Here is a 20,576-nt window from a genome sequence, read left to right as displayed (position 1 = left end):
ACGTAGAGAGCATTACAGTAGTCGAACCTCGAGGTGATGAGGGCATGAGTGACTGTGAGTAATGAGTCCCGGTCCAGATAGGGCCGCAACTGGTGCACCAGGCGAACCTGGGCAAACGCCCCCCTCGCCACAGCTGAAAGGTGGTTCTCTAATGTGAGCTGTGGATCGAGGAGGACGCCCAAGTTGCGGACCCTCTCTGAGGGGGTCAATGATTCCCCCCCCAGGGTAATGGACGGACAGATGGGATTGTCCTTGGGAGGCAAAACCCACAGCCACTCCGTCTTATCCGGGTTGAGCTTGAGTCTGTTGACACCCATCCAGGCCCCAACAGCCTCCAGGCACCGGCACATCACTTCCACCGCTTCGTTGACTGGGCATGGGGTGGAGATGTAAAGCTGGGTATCATCGGCATATTGATGATACCTCACCCCATGTCCTTGGATGATCTCACCCAGCGGTTTCATGTAGATGTTAAATAGCAAGGGGGAGAGGACCGACCCCTGAGGCACCCCACAAGGGAGAGACCTCGGAGTCGACCTCTGACCCCCCACTAACACCGACTGCGACCGGCCAGAGAGGTAGGAGGAGAACCACTGAAGCACAGTGCCTCCCACCCCCAACCCCTCCAACCGGTGCAGAAGGATACCATGGTCGATGGTATCGAAAGCCGCTGAGAGATCGAGGAGCACCAGGACAGAGGATAAACCCCTGTCCCGGGCCCGCCAGAGATCATCCATCAACGCGACCAAAGCGGTTTCTGTGCTGTAACCGGGCCTGAAGCCCGACTGCTGGGGACCTAGATAATCGGCTTCTTCCAAGGACCGCTGGAGCTGGAGTGCCACCACCTTCTCGACAACCTTCCCCATGAAGGGAAGGTTGGAGACTGGACGATAGTTGTTGAGTACTGCTGGGTCCAGGGAAGGCTTCTTGAGGAGGGGGCGCACAAGCGCTTCTTTATAGAGTGATGGAAAAACTCCCCTCCCCAAGGAAGCGTTGGTAATCTCCTGGGCCCAGCTCCGTGTCACCTCCCTGCTGGCCGAGACCAACCAGGAGGGACACGGATCCAGTAAACAGGTGGCGGAACTCACAGCTCCAATGGCCTTGTCCACTTCATCAGGTGTCACCAGATCAAACTCTTCCCAGACAGGTGGACAAGTACGTGCCCCAGTCACCTCGACTGACTCGTTGTCAGTCGACTCTGTTTTACAATTGGAGTCGAGGTCGGCCCGGATCTGAGCGACTTTATCAGCGAAAAACGTGTTAAACTCCTCGGCACTACTCTGCAAGGGCTCCCCAACTCCCCCCTGGTTAAGAAGGGAGCGGGTCACCCTAAACAGTTTGGTATGTATGTGTTTTGGTTTTAAATGATAGGGTTTTATATGTGTTTTTCTCTTTTAATATTAGATTTGTTCCACTGTAACATTGTTTTATTATTGTTGTGAGCCACCCCGAGTCTTCGGAAAGGGGAAGCTTACGAATCTAATATATTATTATTATTATTATTATCATCATTAATATTCTTTTCTAAAAGATGCGTGGGCAACTCAACAAGATAATTTACCGGATTTCCTTTTCCTCTTCCCTTGAACTGGGGATTCTTCTTCTATTTTCTTGCTGTTTTCTTTATCTTTGTTTGCAACGGCTTCCAGGTACCCTTCGGGATACTAAAGCAGAGGTGATGAAAGAGTCAGTTGTGACATAACCGCGGCCTGTCATGCTCATCGCTGCCCTTTTACAAGACCCTCCCCTCCCGTCATACCTGCATGGTCAGGCCCAGTTTCTTCATCCTCTCTTTGCCTTCTCTGGTCCAAGGGGCTGGTTCCTCATCATCTCTCTTCAGCAGGTAGCGCCAAACCAGGAAGCCAGATTTCCCCTTTTCAGGCCAATATTTAACTACCTTTAAAAGGGAACAGAGAAAAAGGTTTCAATTCCATAAAGACAGTTTGGTGCACTGGTTAAGGTACTGTTGTGGTTAGCTCTGGCCAAAGGACTGTGGATGTGGGGGAGACATCCACATGCTGCAGGCCTGTCCCCCCCCCTTGGTGGAATCTGATGACGAAGGCTCCTCTGACCAAGAAGACATGAGTGACAGTGAGGAGGAGAGTGTGGCAGACAGCTCAGAAGGAGATCAATTCTCTAGCTCCTCCTTGGATTCAGAACAAGAGTTAATGATACAGCCACGCATGCGGAGAGCGATGCATAGGCAACAACAACTGAGAGATTATTATCAAAGAAAATGAGGCCACCTGTGATTGGGTGGGGCTGTGGTCATTAGTGAGGCTGCTATAAAGAGCAGCCTGTGGGTTTGGCCATTGTGGAGGATTATCTGATCGTTGTGTTTTGTGCCTGCTTTATTGACTTTGACCTTTTGTGTGCCGATTTTTCCCCACTTTGAAACTAAACCAGAGCAAAGTGTGTGTCACTTTGTGAAAGAAGGACTGTGAATTGTCTCACAGCTGCAAGCTAAGTATCTCAGAACTGATAAGGGACTTGTACAAATTACCAGTTTGTTTGGAGAAGAGTGCTCTTTGCTATACCAAGAGGGCTTGGTTTAAGTGACTTTTCATTATAAAGAACATTGTTGAATTTTCAAACGTGTGTGTGTGTGAAATTTGTACCTGTGAATTTTGGGGAGGATTCTACCAGAGAGACCGAGAGAACAGGTACCAGGCTAGAAAACAAGGGGCAGTGAATTCTAGACTGCCTTATGCATGGAAGCCTGCTTGATGATCTTGGGCCAATTAGCAAGAGGTGGTGAGTTCTAATCCCCTTTGAGGCATGAAAAATGGCTAGGAGACTTTGGGCCCATCACCAAGAGACTGAGTTCTAATCCTGCCTTGAGACATGAAAGCCAACTGGATAGTTTTGGGCCACTCCTCTGTCTCATCCCAGTCCACCTCACAGGATAGTTGTTGTTGTTGGGAAACGAGAAGGAAGGAGAATTAAGAGTGTATACTACCTTAGCTATTTATAAAATAAAATTAGAATAAATAAAATAAAAAAGGCCAGGCACAACGCCTCCCTTTCCCAAGCTTTGGAGCCCCAATTACAAATCAACCCATTCTTACTTTATAGATTCCATCATAACGGTTCCCCTCTCTGGGGGCATATTTGCTGTATCGGCCTCCCTTCATGTTCCGCACCACTCGAACTGGTTTCCCATCCCGCCAGTCCTTGGCTTCGGCACCCTCTTTGTCATCAATTGGCGCACTGCAGTTCAGGGCCAGAGCTCTGCCAACCGTGAAAAGACAAAGGGGTTGAAGGGTCTTTCCTGGGCACCGATTTTCCTTTCTACAAGTAGTCCTCAACTTACAGTTATTCATTTAGCAGCCATTCAGAGTTACAACATTTGAAAAAAGTGATTTACAACCAGCAATCAATCGCTCCAGCATTCCCAAGTCACGTTATAAGGTGGCATTATCACGTGAAAATATCACATTGTAATGCCTCGATAAGAACACACTGCATCCAGTTTGGGTCATGATATAAAAAGGATGTTGAGACTCTAGAAAGAGTGCAGAGAAGAGCAACAAAGTTGATTAGGGGACCGGAGGCTCAAACATAGGAAGAACGGTTGCAGGAACTGGGCATGGCTAGTTTAATATAAAGAAGGACCAGGGGAGACACGATAGCAGCTTTCCAATATCTCAGGCGTTGCCACAAAGAAGAGGGAGTCAAACTATCCTCCAAAGCACCTGAGGGTAGAACAAGAAGCAATGGGTGGAAACTAACCAAGGAGAGAAGCAACTTAGAACTAAGGAGAAATTTTTTGACAGTTAGGTTATGACCTATAAAGCCCTTCATGGCACTGGACCAGATTATCTCAGGGACCGCCTTCTGCTGCATGAATCCCAGCAACCAGTTAGGTCCCACAGAGTGGGTCTTCTCCGGGTCCCGTCAACTAAACAATGCCGCTTGGCGGGACCCAGGGGAAGAGCCTTCTCTGTGGTGGCCCTGGCCCTCTGGAACCAACTCCCCCCAGAGATTAGAATTGCCCCCACCCTCCTTGCCTTTCGTAAGCTACTTAAAACCCACCTCTGCCACCAGGCATGGGGGAATTGAGATGCTCTTTCCCCCTAGGCCTTTACAATTTTATGCATGGTATGTCTGTTTGGTTTTTTATATTAATGGGGTTTTAATCATTTTTAGTATTGGATTATTACTGTACACTGTCTTATTATTGCTGTTAGCCGCCCCGAATCTCCAGAGAGGGGCGGCATACAAATCCAATTAATAATAATAATAATAATAATAATAATAATAATAATAATAATAATAATAAATCAGAGGAACAGCTTGCCTCCAGAAGCTGTGAATGCTCCAACAGTGGAAGTTTTTAAGAAGATTTTAGATAACCTTTTGTCTGGTGTAGAGCTTACTGCTTCTGCAGAGAATGGGTCCAGAAGACCTCCATGGTCCCTTTAAACTCTGATGAAAATATGGGTGCCTGGCAACCGGCATGTACTTATGGATATTGTTACATCCTAAATCAATGTTCCTCAATCTTGGCAATTTTAAGACATATGGTCTTCAATTTCCAGCGTTCCCCAGCCACCCTGGCTGGCTGGGGTATTCACGTCCACTAGTTTTAAAATTTGTCAATGTTGAGAGATAAATATTTCGGCTAAGTTGAACATTTACAAGCATTAGATACATAACTTATCAGCTGTTTTGTTACTTTCCATCCAGCTGCAGGGTTTAATTGGAGAGCTGTATCTTACTTGGGTGGACATTCATGAATAAAGAACAATTATCTTTTGGCAGAGGTTTTGCCAATATGCAATTTTTTCCATTTATGTGATTTCTTAGGTATTTGAGGCCCATACATGATTCCACAGTAATACAAAGCAGGTGTGTAATAGTACAGTATCAGGGTGGATTTAAATCAAGTCAATCATGATTTAAATTGTTAGTAAAAAAGCTTGATTTAAATCAATTCGATTAAATCCTAATTTTTGAAGAGCGACTGTCATCTCTGTCCCTCAGCGGATCCTCTTCTGGCTTGCTGTTGACTCACCAACAATTTATTATTTATTGGATTTGTATGCCACCCCTCTCCGTAGACTCAGGGCGGCTAACAACAGTAATAAAAAACAGCATGTAAATCCAATACTAAAACAACTAAAAAACCCTTATTGTAAAACCACACATTCATACAAACAAACATACCATGCATAAATTGTAAAGGCCTAGGGGGAATGAACATCTCAGTTCCCCCATGCCTGACGGCAGAGGTGGGTTTTAAGGAGCTTACAAAAGGCGAGGAGGGTGGGGGCAATTCGAATCTCCGAGGGGAGTTGGTTCCAGAGGGCCGGGGCCGCCACAGAGAAGGCTCTTCTCCTGGGCCCCGCCAAACGACATTGTTTTGTTTTGTTGACGCGACCCGGAGAAGGCAGAATATAGACTCATGCTATATAACTGAGCTCCATTTCATGCTGAATAAACTAAATTATTAATGTATCTTAAACAGAATGCTATCTTTAGATAGATTTCTACTCCAAAAGCATCAAAAGCATTTTATTAAAAGAAATTTAATAAAAATTTAAACAAATTCCTTTTTTTTAATCGATTTTTATCCACCCAGCACAGTATCAGGTATATGGACAAGTGAGGATAATTGCATGAGGACATCAACTGCATAAACACCCTGTCCATGTTAGTAAGGTATGAAAATTTTATAGTCCCTCCCTGATGCAGACAAGCCACTAAGCATCCACTGAATTATAAATGCAATTCTAAAAAACCTCTCAGAGATATCAGACATGTTTAGCTTCATTCGCTCCCTGTCTTTTGCACGATTCTTTGGGGGTTTCTTCTCACCTGTTCATTTTTGTAAGTTTTTGATCGCAAGACTGTTCAGCTGTCCGCTTGTTCCCCGAAAGGTCACGGCCTCCGCTCCCCGTGTAAGTGAAAGAATTTCCATGATCCTGAAATGTATTCAGATCGTTCAATCCGCGGGTGAAAAAATTCCCCTCAAGCTGGTCATTCGAGCACATGAATAAATTGATTGTGGCACTTAGAAATACTGAAATCTGACTCCAACTTGTAATAATTCATGATCTGCTTGGCAAACTGCTCTTCTTCCAAATGTGAACATTTGCAAAGAAGCTTTTGACTCTGAATTCTTGCTCTGCCACAATGCAACTTTATCAATACATGTAGTCCTTGACTTAAGATCAATTGCTTACCAATGATTCCAAGTTACAACGGACACCCCCAAAGCTGCTTACGGCCCAGTTTCAAAGTTCTGGTGTTGGTTCCTTCCCAAGGTTCCATGACCACGTTTTCAGTAGTCAGCAACCAATCAACATTTATGCTCATTTGCTCTACCCCATGGTCACATGAATGAGAATTACAGTGGTTTTCCTATAACCGGCCTTTATGTCCAGTTTTTGGCAAAAACAAGCCCGTACCAAACCATTGGCTTGATGAACAATTGTTACAAAAAAGGTAATCAAATCAAGTCCAAGGTGGCCTGTTTTACATGACTGTAATTGCCAGGCTTAACTATATTCATAACTCGAGGATTACAAGTATATAAAATTATTTATTCTTTTCATATCAATACAAATAAATAGCCTTTGGCTTGTACACTAGTGTGTACATTTCAGGGCCAGTACGATCTGTTTTATGTATAAAACAAAAAAAAAGATGGAACATATTGTATATTCCTTGCAGTCAATGGCTTTATGCCAACTTTTATGCTTCAACTGTTCATTTGAAGAAAACCAAATTTAAAAAATTGAAGGAACCAAAGTGCCCCTTCCCACTTTGGAAGAGTCCTCTGCTCTCACTCCCCCAAATCAGAGCTAACTAAGCTTTCTCAACCTCCACAACCTTTAAGATGTGTGGTCTTCAGATCCCAGAATTTCACCAAGCAAGAGCAGGCACTGTGTATTGAGCTATACCATCGAGCTCCAGCCAGGAAGGTGTGAATGCTTTCAGTTCAGGGATTTTAACTCTTTTCATATTGTTTTTATTTGTTGTAGACCGTCCAGAGTCCGCAAGGGACAGTTGTTTCAAACTTGCGCCTAAAGCAAGTAACCCAAACCCTAAGGGATTCTGCTTTGCTTCTATATTTCTTACATTTATTTTAATCCCAAGAGTGTGTCATATATGTTCACTGCTCAGAGTGTGTTATGACTGGAGCTCAGCCCAGTAAACTAGGGGTCCGTTCTACTTCAACTTCATACTAAAACAGACACGTGACAATTTAACTCCAACGAATGCAGAGCCCACTCTAGCCTTTTAGTTACTAAATCAGTTTTTCTTAATCCAAAAACCCATTTCAGAGTTTGACTGCACACTAAGCAGAAGCTCCAAGGAAATGGCTTCACTTGCTAGTTTAAGAGGTAAAAAAGGAAGAAAATCACAAAACCAAGTTATTTTGGGTTATCTAAGGTAGGGGAATTTCAAGATGGCTCAGAGACAAACCATTCAGTTCTGTAATTAACTATTAAATGTTGGAATTCAGTAATTAAATTCAACTAATTTAACTGAAATACAAATATCTCAATGGCCTTGGGACTTCTGGTAAAAAGCAGGACAGCACTTAGAGATATAATAAGGTCACTTACTACATCATCTTCGTATCCGCCCGCCAGGACCAAAGAATAGGCTCCGTCAGTACTCCGGCCATGAATCCCAGCAACGTGAGGCCGGTGGACACCCGACTCGCTCACCTGAAGGCAAGGTCACAGGTCAAAGCTTTAGCACGTGAGGCTGTCAGTTATTTTCATAATTACATGAATAAAGGAAGAGCGATTCCCATCCACCCTTTTCATTTTAGAAATCTGAAGAACATTTCTACTGTACATTCTCAACACAGCCTCTCACCTGGACTCGGAATTTCCACATGGTCCCCACTGGAACTCCAGGGATGGGCCCATAATGGTTTGATGGCACAATGGTGCATTCCCTTGTGCGTCCCACGCATGCCATGCCCTTAAAGGGGGAGAGGGGGCAAATGTTAAACATGATCAACACAAGCAACCCATGGATATATTCCAAACAGTTGAATCAAGAATTAGCTAAAGCCTACCTGAACTTTTTCCAAACTTCTAATAAAGCACCCCATTGCTTAAAATAACCATTAAAATAACCAGAATTAACCCACCAGGCCTCCCAGCTGCAGTCTTTGGTGGAACATTGAAGCCAGCAAACAGACTGACCTCCGTACCACCCGCCCCCTTGGCTTCAGTTTTTTAATATAATTTTTAGTTCTAATGTGTTTTATATTTAGGGTTTTTTTCTTGTAAATGTCTGCCAGCTACTCAGAGTTGCCGTATCAGTGAGGCTGGCAACCTATAAATTGTCTTAATCAGTTAATGTGCTGCCAATAAAACTGCACACAGTTTATAAAATTGCTCTGATTAGCTATTCTCATTATTTGTATCCCACCTTAATTAGTTTTACAATTAACTCATCAAGGTAGTGAACATATCCAATATACCCTCCTCCTCCTATTTCCCCCTCCACAGCAACAATCCTGAGTTGGATTGGCCTAAGAGAGCAACTGTTCAAAGCCTGCCCAGCTGGCTTTCATGGCTAAAATAGAAACATAGAAGTCTGACAGCAGAAAAAGACCTCATGGTCCATCTAGTCTGCCCTTATACTATTTCCTGTATTTTATCTTACAATGGATATATGTTTATCCCAGGCATGTTTAAATTCAGTTACTGTGGATTTATCTACCACCTCTGCTGGAAGTTTGTTCCAAGGATCTACTACTCTTTCAGTGAAATAATATTTTCTCATGTTGCTTTTGATCTTTCCCCCAACTAACTTCAGATTGTGTCCCCTTGTTCTTGTGTTCACTTTCCTATTAAAAACACTTCCCTCCTGGACCTTATTTAACCCCTTAATATATTTAAATGTTTCGATCATGTCCCCCCTTTTCCTTCTGTCCTCCAGACTATACAGATTGAGTCCATGAAGTCTTTCCTGATACGTTTTATGCTTAAGACTTTCCACCATTCTTGTAGCCCGTCTTTGGACCCGTTCAATTTTGTCAATATCTTTTTGTAGGTGAGGTCTCCAGAACTGGACACAGTACTCCAAATGTGGTCTCACCAGCATTCTATACAGCGGGATCATAAACTCCCTCTTCCTGCTTGGTGGGACGAACTTGCAATCTCTCACTTTTTAGTCTAGCGTCTTAATCTCTGCACCCAGCAATTCCTGCTCCTCTCCAAAAGCTTCCTAGCATTTTAATGCATTAAAGGCATGCAGTATATTTTGTGCTGGCTGAGCCATATGAAGGGCATCTTTTAGCCTGCAACAAACAAGCATAACGAGGTTCCAGTTACCTTGCCCCAATCCCGCTGAGATGACGAGTTAGCAGATGCCATCTTAGATTTCTTTTTGCTTTCTTTCAGCTTCTCACCAGCCAAAACTACCTCATTCACGTCAATTCGGCATTCGGGACAATACCTAAACATTAAAAAAAAGGAGAGGAGGCATTCGTTTTTGTTTTTATCTGCAATAGTAGAGAGACACATATTAAAAGCTACTTCCTCAATTTCAAATGGTGCAGATGTAGCAAGTTACAGCTTTCCAAGACTCCCTAAATGGTGCCAAACAAGACTACGTCTTGAAGAAAATCCACCTTAATTCACCATAAATACAACTGGTTTCATTTCAGAAAAAAAAACATTGCTATTTTATTTACTTAGTTATTTAAAACAGGGTACATGGGTAGTCCCTGATTTATGGCCAATTGCTTAGCAACCATTCGTACTTATGATGGGCCCCAAAACAGGTACATCCAGCCTAGATCCTGATGGCCATCCTCCCCAGGTTATGGGATTGTACAGTGTTCCCTTGATTTTTGCGGATCTTGCGAATAGCCTATACCACGTTTTTTCAAAAAATATTAATTAAAAAATACTTCATGTTTTTTTTTCCATACCACGTTTTTTCCCGCCTGATGACATCATACGTCATTGCCAAACTTTAGTCTGCCATTGCTAATTGGCCGAAATCTCGGCCAATCAGCATTGTTATTGCAAAAAAAAAAATTATTGTTAATAATTATAATTATAAATACACTGATACCTCAAGATACGAACCCCTTGTCTTACGAACAACTCATGATAAAAAACCCGGGGTTCAGAAAATTTTTGCCTCTTCTTACGAACTTTTTTTGAGTTACGAACTGGTGTTCGGAGACTGCTGGGAAGCCGCGCAGCTGTTTAAAAAGGTGACAGCCGGGCGGCGGGGCTTCCCAGCACCCCCCCGAACCCTGAAGTTCGGCACAAGTTCGGGGTTCGGGGGGGTGCTGGCAAGCCCCCCAGGCCGGCTGCGACCTTTTAAAAGAGCCGCGCCGCTTCCCATCTGTCTCCTGAAGCCGAACAGCAAAGCCGAACTTCCGCGTTCGGCTTCAGGAGACAGATGGGAAGCGGCGCGACTGTTTTAAAAGGTCGCAGCCGGCCTGGGGGGCTTGCCAGCACCCCCCCGAACCCCGAACTTGTGCCGAACTTCGGGGTTGTGCTGGGAAGTCCCGCCGCCCGGCTGTCACCTTTTAAAACAGCTGTGCGGCTTCCCAGCAGCCTCCCGAAGCCGAACAAACCCGAACTTCCGCGTTCGGCATCTGCTGGAAAGTCCTACTTCTCCCCCCCAGCCAAAACCCCAAAGCCTGTTTGCTGCCACACGATTTAGCCAGGACAGGAGCGAAGTGACGTGGAGGAATGGGGAGCTGAAACCGGGCGGTTTCAGCTTTCTATCCCTTCACGTCACTTCGCCGCTAAATCGTGTGGCAGCAAACATGCTTTGGGGATTTGGCTGGGGGGGAGAAGAAGTAGGACCTTCCTAACTCCCTCCCCCCCAGCCAAACCCCCAAAGCATGTTTGCTGCCACACGATTTAGCGGCGAAGTGACGTGAAGGGATGGAAAGCTGAAACCGCCCGGTTTCAGCTCCCCATTCCTCCACGTCACTTCGCTCCTGTCCTGGCTAAATCATGTGGCAGCAAACAGGCTTTGGGGTTTTGGCTGGGGGGAAGGGAGTTAGGAAGGTCCTACTGCTTCCTCCCCCAGCCAAAAACACAAAGCCAGGCAGCCTCCAGCTGCCAAAGGAGCCTCCTGATTCTCCCCGCTTCTCTGTCCCGCTCATTACCCGTGTCCGGCAGAAGCTGCTGCCCGATTGCTCTTAGCCGGCGGGATGCAAAGTGCTGGGGTGGGGGGGTGTCCTGACAGCCCCCCCACCCCAATGCGAGCGGCGGGGAGTCACCCATGGCCAGCAGAAGATCGCTCTTGCTGACCTGATGCCTCGCGGTGAAGCCAGGCAAGAGTGATCTTCTGCCGGCCATGGGCGACTCCCCGCCGCTCGCCCATGGCCGGCAGAAGATCGCTCTTGCCCGGCTTCCCCGCGAGGCATCAGCTCAGCATTCTGGGCGGGCGGGCGGCGGGCGAGGATGGGGGAAGCCTCGCGGGGAAGCCGGGCAAGAGCGATCTTCTGCCGGCCATGGGCGAGCGGCGGGGAGTCGCCCATGGCCGGCAGAAGATCGCTCTTGCTGACCTGCTGCCTCGCGGGGAAGCCGGGCAAGAGCGATCTTCTGCCGGCCATGGGCGACTCCCCGCCGCTTGCCCATGGCCGGCAGAAGATCGCTCTTGCCCGGCTTCCCCGCGAGGCAGCAGGTCAGCATCCTCGGCGGGCGAGCGGCGGGGAAGCCGGCGGCTGTGGCAGCTGCTGCAGGAGGCTTCCCCGCCTCCTCAAAGCAGCCTCCCAAACCCGAACTTTCGCTGAGAAGCCCCGCCGCCCGGCTGTCACCTTTTAAAACAGCCGGGGGGCTTCTCAGCAGCCTCCCAACGCCAAAGCCCCCAGGCTGTTTTAAAAGGTGACAGCCGGGCGGCAGCGGTTTTTTGCGGGGTTTTTTTGTTGTTGCACGGATTAATTGACTTTACATTGTTTTCTATGGGAAACAATGTTTCGTCTTACGAACCTTTCGTCTTACGAACCTCCTCCTTGCACCAATTAAGTTCGTATCATGAGGTATTACTGTATCAGGATCACTAAGTGTCTTATTCAATGGTGAGTACCAGTAATAATGGTGAGTAAAGGGTTGTTAAGGGAATGGGAAATGGTAATTTAGGGGTTTAAAGTGTTAAGGGATGGGTTGCCAAAAATGGTGTATTTACTTCTGCATCTCTACTTTGCGGAAATTCGACTTTCGCAGGCGGTCTCGGAACGCATCCCCCGCGAAAATCGAGGGAACACTGTATTCCGGGCACTTGACAATTAGCTCATGTTTTGGCTATTTTTAGCATCCTTCAATCAGGTTGTTTATGAAATTTATTGGCAAGCCCTCCTTAGGGTAATTCTAGAGGGTCATGAAAGATGAAAATTGTATCAACTAAAACTATAAATAAATACGCAAGCTTTTACTTCCATTTCTAATTTTGAAAAGTCCATTGGAGACGATGGACATTTAAACCTTTGAACGTTCGCTTAACATTTGCTACAACCAAGATCACAAAATCAGGTGCAAAGATGGTGACCCACTTAATTATCAGCACAACGTACAGCCATAATTCCAGGCTCAGTTACGCTTGTCAGTCAAGAATGACCTGTGTAGTCTCGCCCACCCTGTACCAAACACCAGGAGGCTCACAATTAAGATGTGTGAACTTCAATTCCCAGCATATACCTGAAGCATGGCTGGCTGGAGAATTCTGGGAGTTTGAAGTCCAGACATCTTGAAGGTGCCAGAGTTGAAAGACATTGCTCACAGGGATTCATTTTGACTTACCAGTCCTCATCGTCGGGTATCCTGCTAAGAGGGGGGTCAAGACAATAAATGTGGAAAGCCATGTCACACTCATCACACATGAGCTGCTTTTCAGGGTCTTGTTTCCCACCGCATATGTGGCAGGCACACATCCGGCAGGTTTTGCTCGGGTTGTCTTTACAATGCTTGCACACGGGTCCACTTTGTCCTAAAGTTTAAGAAAAGCACACAAACACACATATAAAGCCGCTCAGAAAAAACAGCCAAAGGACAGAAGGTCAAAAAGGACGTGGGTTCCGAATCCATATTATGACATTCACTAGCATTAATTATGGTGATGACACTCTCAGATGGTATTTTTAAAGAGTGGGGTTTTTCCCCTCAGAAAAATAATTTATTAACGTTTATTAGGTGTGATGTCTAGTGACTAAGGCACCAGGATAGAAATGGGAGGTGGTGAGTTTTAAGCTTGCCTTAGGAACTACAGCTGGCTAGGTGGACTTTGGCCCAATCATGAGATAATGAATTCTAATTTTGCCTTAGCCATGAAAAGCAGCTAGGTGACTTTGGCTCGATTTTACCAAACGACAATGAGTTCTAGTCCCACTTAGCCATGAAAGCTGGCTTTCTGCCTTTGGACCAGTCCCTCTCTCTCAGCTCCCCTGACCGGATTGTTGTTATGGAGATAATAGAAGGAGGTCAGAATATTATGTATGTTTCCTGCCTTGAATTATTTATAAAAAAAGATAATGAAGGTGAGATTTGAATACTTAAATTAATTTTGGCAGGTAGCTTCCATCCATTGAGGACCAAAGATAATTTTGTCCTGACCTACCCGACATGAATACATCTGCAGCTAAAACTATTACCCTCGCAAAGCAGGACCAGTCAATTTGAAGGCAACTCACTTTTCATGGGACTTTCTGCAGTCAAAGGAACAGCACAGCCTGGTTCTTCGATCTTGTAAATCTCGTCCACCAGAGCAATTCGGCAATCGGTCAAGATATCTCCACCGTCCCTACAAAACAGGGATTGGAACAAGCTGAGTAAGAGAGGCCGCAACAATGGTGCTTTCTCCCAGCAGAATTCCTTCCTACCAATCCCACAAATATTAATGCTATTTTGGATATACATGGCAATCCTTCCCTTTTGACTTCTGAGAGAGAACATTTCTGGATTGCTTGTTTCCTTTTTGATAATGTATGGATGCATGGTATTTAGTTATACAGTGTTCCCTCGATTTCCGCGGGGGATGCGTTCCAAGACCGCCCGCTAAAGTCGAATTTCCGCAAAGTAGAGATGCGGAAGTACCGTAAATACACCATTTTTGGCTATGGACAGTATCACAACCCATCCCTTAACACTTTAAACCCCTAAATTACCATTTCCCATTCCTTTAACAACCATTTACTCACAATTATTACTGGTACTCACCATTGAATAAGACACTTAGTGATCCTGATATTTATAAACATAATTATTTATTAACAATCATTATTTTTTTGTTATTTATTTGCAAAAATTATTAGTTTGCCGATGACGTATGACATCATCGGGTGGGAAAAACCGTGGTATAGGAAAAAAACCGCGAAGTATTTTTTAATTAATATTTTTTGAAAAACCGTGGTATAGGCTATTCGCGAAGTTTGAACCCGCGAAAACCGAGGGAACACTGTAGCCCATTTCATTGTCGAGTGAGCCTAAGCAGCTTACAATATCATAAAAACAGGAACCGCCCCGAGTGAGCCCCCCCAAGTCTTTGGAGAGGGCGGCATACAATTATTATTATTATTATTATTATTATAATTATAAAAAATATTAAGATTAAACAAAAAACTAAAAACTGGGTAAAATGTATGAACAAGGTGAATGTTGGATCTTTTAGTTTAGTTTTAGTTAATCGGATTTGTATGCCGCCCCTCTCCGTAGACTCAGGGCAGCTAACAACAATAAAAAACAGCATGTAAATCCATCTTCTCAGTCTATTAAACCAGGGGTCCCCCAGGCCACAGCCCACTACTGGGCTACAGCCTGTTCAGGAGCCTTACGTGAGTAATGGGCCAGTTCCCCCTGCCAGGCTGCCAAGCTGTAAAGGTTGGGGAGAGCTATACTAAACCACCTCCAGAATGAGAGTCCCCATTGGGACCCCAGGCCAATCGGCAGAGCCAATTTTCAGGCCCTTATGGAACTCAAAGGGAGTAGGGGGCCTACTTATCTTATCTCAATAGACTACATTAGAATAGAATTTCATTGGCCAAGTGTGATTGGACACACAAAGATTGGTGCATGTGCTCTCAGTATACATAAAAGAAAAGATACGTCAAGAATTATAAGATACAATACTCAATGATAGTACAAGTACATACAAGCAATTAAATCATATTAGGAACCAGTCAATTTAAATTGTTAAAGATACAAGCAATAGTTAATCATACAATCATTTATGGGAGGTGATGGTTGATGGGAACAATGAGTAGTGCAGACCTAGGAACTAAGGACAATATAAGCACAATAATCTAGGTGGAGGGTGTAATGGATGCATTTCTATCAAAATGATCTTTTACAGGTTTCCCCCCCTTTTCTCATTATTTTAAAAGCAATAAAAGGAATAAAAGGAAACACATAGTTGGATGAACCACAGAATAATGGTTTGTTTGGACGCCCTGGCCTGCAGCTTCCAAGATAGCTCACTTACCCAAGAACGATCTTGGCATATAATTCTTTGTAAGTCCTCGTTTCCCGCTTCTGAAGGATCTCTGCGTCGTACCAGAAGCCCCTCTCTTTCGGATCATCGGGATTATAATTCAACATGACGACATCTCCGGTTTCTACCTCTTCCCATTTTAAAACTGTCCTGGCACGAGCACGGACATTCCTGGAAGTCAACTGGATGACACCGTTCTCTGGATAGCTTTTTCGGGGAGAAGGAATTCAAATAAGATAAGCAGTTCCATCTTTCCCAAATAATCACAGGTAGTCCTTGACTTACAAACACAATTGAGCCCAAGGTTTCAGTTGTTAAGTGAATTCTGCCCCATTTTAGGATTTTTCTCTTGCCACAGCTGTGAAGTGAATCACCGCAGTTGTTGTGTTAGCGAGACAATTGTTGTGAGTGAATCTGGCTTCCCCATGAATTTTGCCTGTCAGGAAGTCGCAAAAAGGACGCTGGGAGGCTGCAAGTCATAAATATGAGTCAGTTGCCACCTGCCTGGATTTTGGTCACGTGACCATGGGGACACCGCAACAGTCATAAGTCATTTTTTCCTCAGCTATTCTAACTTTGAATGGTCACGAACTGTTGTAAGTCAAGGACTATCTATTGTTCATCAAAATCAGCCAGAATGTTCAGACTGAATTTGGCATTTATTTATTCATTGGATTTGTATGCTGCCCCTCTCCGCAGAATCAGGGCGGCTAACAATAATAAAAACAGCATGTAACAATCCAATACTGAAACAACTAAAAACCCTTATTTATAAAACCAAACATACATACAAACATACCATGCATAAAATTGTAAAGGCCTAGAGGAAAAGAATATCTCAGTTCCCCCATGCCTGGCGGCAGAGGTGGGTTTTAAAAAGCTTACGAAAGGCAAGGAGGGTGGGGGCAATTCTAATCTCTGGGGGGAGTTGGTTCCAGAGGGCCGGGGCCATCACAGAGAAGGCTCTTATTTATTTATTTATTTATTACTTAGATTTGTATGCCGTCCCTCTCCGAAGACTCGGGGCGGCTCACAACATGTAAAAAACAAATCATAAGCAATCAGACAAATTTAAAATATTTAAATATTTAAAAAACCCCATATGCTAACAGTCACACACACAGACATACCATGCATAAATTAAACGTGCCCGGGGGAGATGTTTCAGTTCCCCCATGCCTGACGACAAAGGTGGGTTTTAAGGAGTTTACGGAAGGCAGGAAGGGTAGGGGCAGTTCTAATCTCCGGGGGGAGTTGGTTCCAAATGGCCGGGGCCGCCACAGAGAAGGCTCTTCCCCTGGGTCCCACCAAACGACATTGTTTAGTTGACGGGACCCAGAGAAGGCCCACTCTGTGGGACCTAACTGGTCGCTGGGATTCGTGCAGCAGAAGGCGGTCCCGGAAATAATCTGGTCCGGTGCCATGAAGGGCTTTATCGGTCATAAGCAACTTCTATCTACCTATCAAGGACTTGGGACAGGCAGATGTGGATTTGTTGGAAGATATTGTTGCAGGATGTAAGCTATTCCAAGCTCCCCCCAGATATCAGAGTTGCCCCCACCCTCCTTGCCTTTCACAAACTCCTTAAAACCCACCTCTGTCGTCAGGCATGGGGTAATTGAAATTTTCCCTTCCCCCTAGGCTTATAGAATTTATACATAGTACGCTTGTATATATGAGTGGTTCTTTAAATTGGGGTTTTTAAGATTGTTTTAATATTGGATTTGTTTACATTGTCTTTTTATATTGTTAGCTGCCCCGAGTCTTCAGAGAGGGGCGGCATACAAATCTAATAAATACAAATACAAATATTCCAAGTCGAGTCACCTTTTGAAATTGACCAATGGAGATATTTTTAATGCCAGATGGGACTCTAGAAACCTGGATGAATCTAGATCCAAATACTTTCTGCAACATCCACACCATTTTCAAAAGTAGACCTGCCTTTTCAATAAATGCTGCCACTCCAGAGACACTAGGAAAAAAAATAAAATAAACCTCAGATACTCACTCGTCGTATTTCACGTGATACATAATGTCATTGGGATCGACTTCTTCCAAATTGGACTCTTCGTCACTTTCGCTCGCCTTGCTTGCCGAGTTTCCTTTCCGGGTCACTTTCACAACATGCGCTTCGAACCAGGCTCCCATGCTCGTGTCCCGAGCATCTACCAATTCGTTAATCTAAACCAGAAGACCCCAAAGGAAAACACTGATTTTTAATTAGCTAATGATACAAAAGTCAAGTCTTCAAAAATCCCACTTTCGTCTGAATACAGCTTTTATATGCAGGCAGCCCGCAACTTACAACCACAATTGAGCCCAAAATTTATGTTAAATGAGAAGTGAGTCTTTGCCCCATTTACCACTTTTCTTGCTACTTTTATTAAGTGAATCACCCCAGTGGTTAAATTAGTAACAGTCATTTTGTGAATCTGACTTCCCCATTAAGCTTTGTTAGAAGGGTGCAAAAGATGATCACATGACCGTAGGTTACCCTAATTGCCAGGCATCTGATTTTTGATCATGTGACCCTGGGGATGCAATAACGTCTGTAAACAGTCATAAATCACTTTTTTCAGTGATGTAACTTTGAACAGTCACTAAATGATCTGTTGTAAGTGAAGGACTGCCAATATCCTTGTTGGCAACTCTATGGCATATGTACCAGAGGTGGCAGGCAGAGCCCTGCAGGCACATGCACCGTCTCCAGCTGCTCTTCCGGGTTCCGGCATTCACATGTGTGCCAGCCAGCTGGTCTTTGCACGCCCAAACCCAGAAGAGCAGCTTGGTGCAGAAAAGGTTGGCCATCACTGGTCTATATATTAGTCTACCTCTATTTTAAGGGTCTGGGGAAAAAAAACCAAATTTAGCCTCTTATCTTTAGGCTAGGTACCAGTAATTATGAAAATGTTTTATTACTGCTCAGGGTTGGTTGCTAAATATTTGACGATGGCTTATAAAGTGCTGCATTTTGGAAATTATTATTATTATTAATTAGATTTGTATGCCGCTCCTCTCCGAAGACTCAGAGGGTCTGCATTTGCATCCATTTTAACTTTGCAGCCTTAAAATTGTTGCTTTAAATCAGCTATGGTATTCTTGGGCTTGACATATCCAAACATGGATCAGTATGTTCAGATTGATGTGAATACAGGTTTTATATACAGAAAGTCCTCAACGAATGACCACAACTGAGCTCCAAATTTAAAATGGGCAAGATTCCTCACACGGCCGTCCAGTTCTCCATCACAATTAGTGCACAAAAGGGAGTTTTGTTTTGTTCAAAAGAAAAAGATTGGCATAAGAATTTAGCATCTCTCTTTGATCAGGATGCTACTTGCTCTATTTATGCTGAGCTGATGACCATAATGGTTCCTTCCCATGTCACGACGGTCATTAAACAAGGCCGATTGCACAGTAATTGCCTTGTTTAAAGATGCTCATCTCTGCTCTCCCTGATGTAGCATCAAGAGAGGGTGTCGGGAATGGTCTGAGGGGGGCACTGCAGCAATTCCACAGATGGCACGTGGCCTGTTGCGGGCCTCCTCCACCCAAGGGCACCTTAATGGGATCACAGAACTGGAAGGCACCTTGCAGGTCTTTTAGCCAGACCCCGTGGGCCCACGTAGGCCTTTCCCACCCCACTGGGTATCCTCAGAACCTGAGCCTGCTGCTCACAACACTGAGTCCCACACTCTCCTCCCCATCACCAACTGGGCCCTTACCTTTTGGGCATTATACATCATCTTCTGGAAATAGCTGTTGCATTATGCAACCTTGCTACAATGTGGCTGCACCTTAGAAAAAGGCACCAATTTCAGAGAGGTTACAATCAATTGCAACTGCTCCCCAAATGGCACCGGCTTCTAGGAGAAACATCTGACCTGCAGGCAGGCCAGGAAATAGAATGGCCAGCTCTCCTTCCCCAGAGATCGCACTAGCGATGGAGAACAGGCCTCTCAGTACCCCTCACGGTGGATAAGGAGGAAGTACAGATAGTCCTTGACCTGGGACCACAACTGAGCCCAAACTTTCCACTGCTAAGCAAGACAGCGAATAAGTGCATTTTACAACCTTTCTTGCCAGAGTTGTTAAACAAATCACATTATCAATCAGACGTTAAGTGAATCATCCGCTTATTAGTGAACCTGGCTTTCCCCACTAACTTTGTTTGTCAGAAACCAGCTGGGGAGTTTGCAAAAGGAGATCATGTGATCCTGGGACATTGCAACCATCATAAACAGATGTGATTGCTCCAACACTGGAAGTTTTAAAGAAAAGACTGGATAATCATTTGTCTAAAGTGGTGGAAGGTTTCTGAATCCCAGCGACTGATTAGGTCCCACAGAGTGGACCTTCTCTGGGTCCCATCAACTAAACAATGTCGGTTGGCGGGCCCCAGGGGAAGAGCCTTCTCTGTGGTGGCCCCGACTCTCTGGAACCAGCTCCCCCCAGAGATTAGAACTGCCACTACCCTCGCCTTTCGTAAACTCCTCAAAACCCACCTTTGTTGTCAGGCATGGGGGAACTGAGATATCTCCCCCGGCCTATACAATTTATGTATGGTATGTTTGTATGTATGTATGCTTAATAATGGGGTTTTTAAAATATTTTAAATTGTAAATTATTAGATTTGTCATGAACTGTTTTTATTGCGTTGTGAGCCGCCCCGAGTCTACGGAGAGGGGCGGCATACAAATCTAATAAATAATAATAATAATAATAATAATAATAATAATAATAAAGGTTTCCTGCCTAAGCAGGAGGTTGGACTAGAAGAATTCCAAGGTCCCTTCCCAACTATTCTGTTCTAAATGAGTCAACTGCTAATTCTGATCACGCGACCATGGGGTTGCTGCAAAGGTCATTAGTGTGAAAGTCACAACCTTCAGGGCCATTTTAACGTCAAAGGGTCACCATGAAGTCAAGGACTATCTGCATTAGATCCTGCAGGGGTGTCACGTTTGCCAGGATTTCAGACAAATGAGAAACTGGCAAACCATGGCTTGCTCTACCACCAGTGAGGCATTCATTGTCGGAATGCCTACAATGACTAAGACTAATCCTTCCTTAATATATTATACAAACATGCTAATTCTTTGTGCAGTTTCCCAAGAGCTTAAGAATACAGGCTGCTCTTCTGC

General features: G+C 44.7%; 1 protein-coding gene across 4 annotated transcripts in view; it reads right to left on the bottom strand.

Annotated features, from left to right (window-relative positions):
- The window catches only part of UHRF1 (ubiquitin like with PHD and ring finger domains 1), a 53,747-nt gene that overhangs the window by 8,880 nt on the left and 24,291 nt on the right, over positions 1–20,576 (bottom strand). For all 4 annotated transcript variants that reach the window (XM_070744421.1, XM_070744396.1, XM_070744405.1 and 1 more), the window contains exons 4-14: positions 17,441–17,613; positions 15,421–15,636; positions 13,634–13,743; positions 12,747–12,933; positions 9,309–9,432; positions 7,837–7,944; positions 7,578–7,682; positions 5,821–5,927; positions 3,069–3,231; positions 1,760–1,897; positions 1,562–1,664 (exon numbers count right to left, since the gene is read on the bottom strand). In XM_070744421.1, the coding sequence (XP_070600522.1) occupies positions 1,562–1,664; positions 1,760–1,897; positions 3,069–3,231; positions 5,821–5,927; positions 7,578–7,682; positions 7,837–7,944; positions 9,309–9,432; positions 12,747–12,933; positions 13,634–13,743; positions 15,421–15,636; positions 17,441–17,613 (1,534 nt within the window). The remainder of the gene's footprint in view (positions 1–1,561; positions 1,665–1,759; positions 1,898–3,068; positions 3,232–5,820; positions 5,928–7,577; positions 7,683–7,836; positions 7,945–9,308; positions 9,433–12,746; positions 12,934–13,633; positions 13,744–15,420; positions 15,637–17,440; positions 17,614–20,576) is intronic.

The sequence above is a fragment of the Erythrolamprus reginae genome, chromosome 1 (assembly GCF_031021105.1).
Source record: "Erythrolamprus reginae isolate rEryReg1 chromosome 1, rEryReg1.hap1, whole genome shotgun sequence".
NCBI lineage: Eukaryota > Metazoa > Chordata > Lepidosauria > Squamata > Dipsadidae > Erythrolamprus > Erythrolamprus reginae.
Note: the sequence above shows the minus strand (reverse complement) of the source record. Positions and strands in the feature narration are given on the sequence as shown.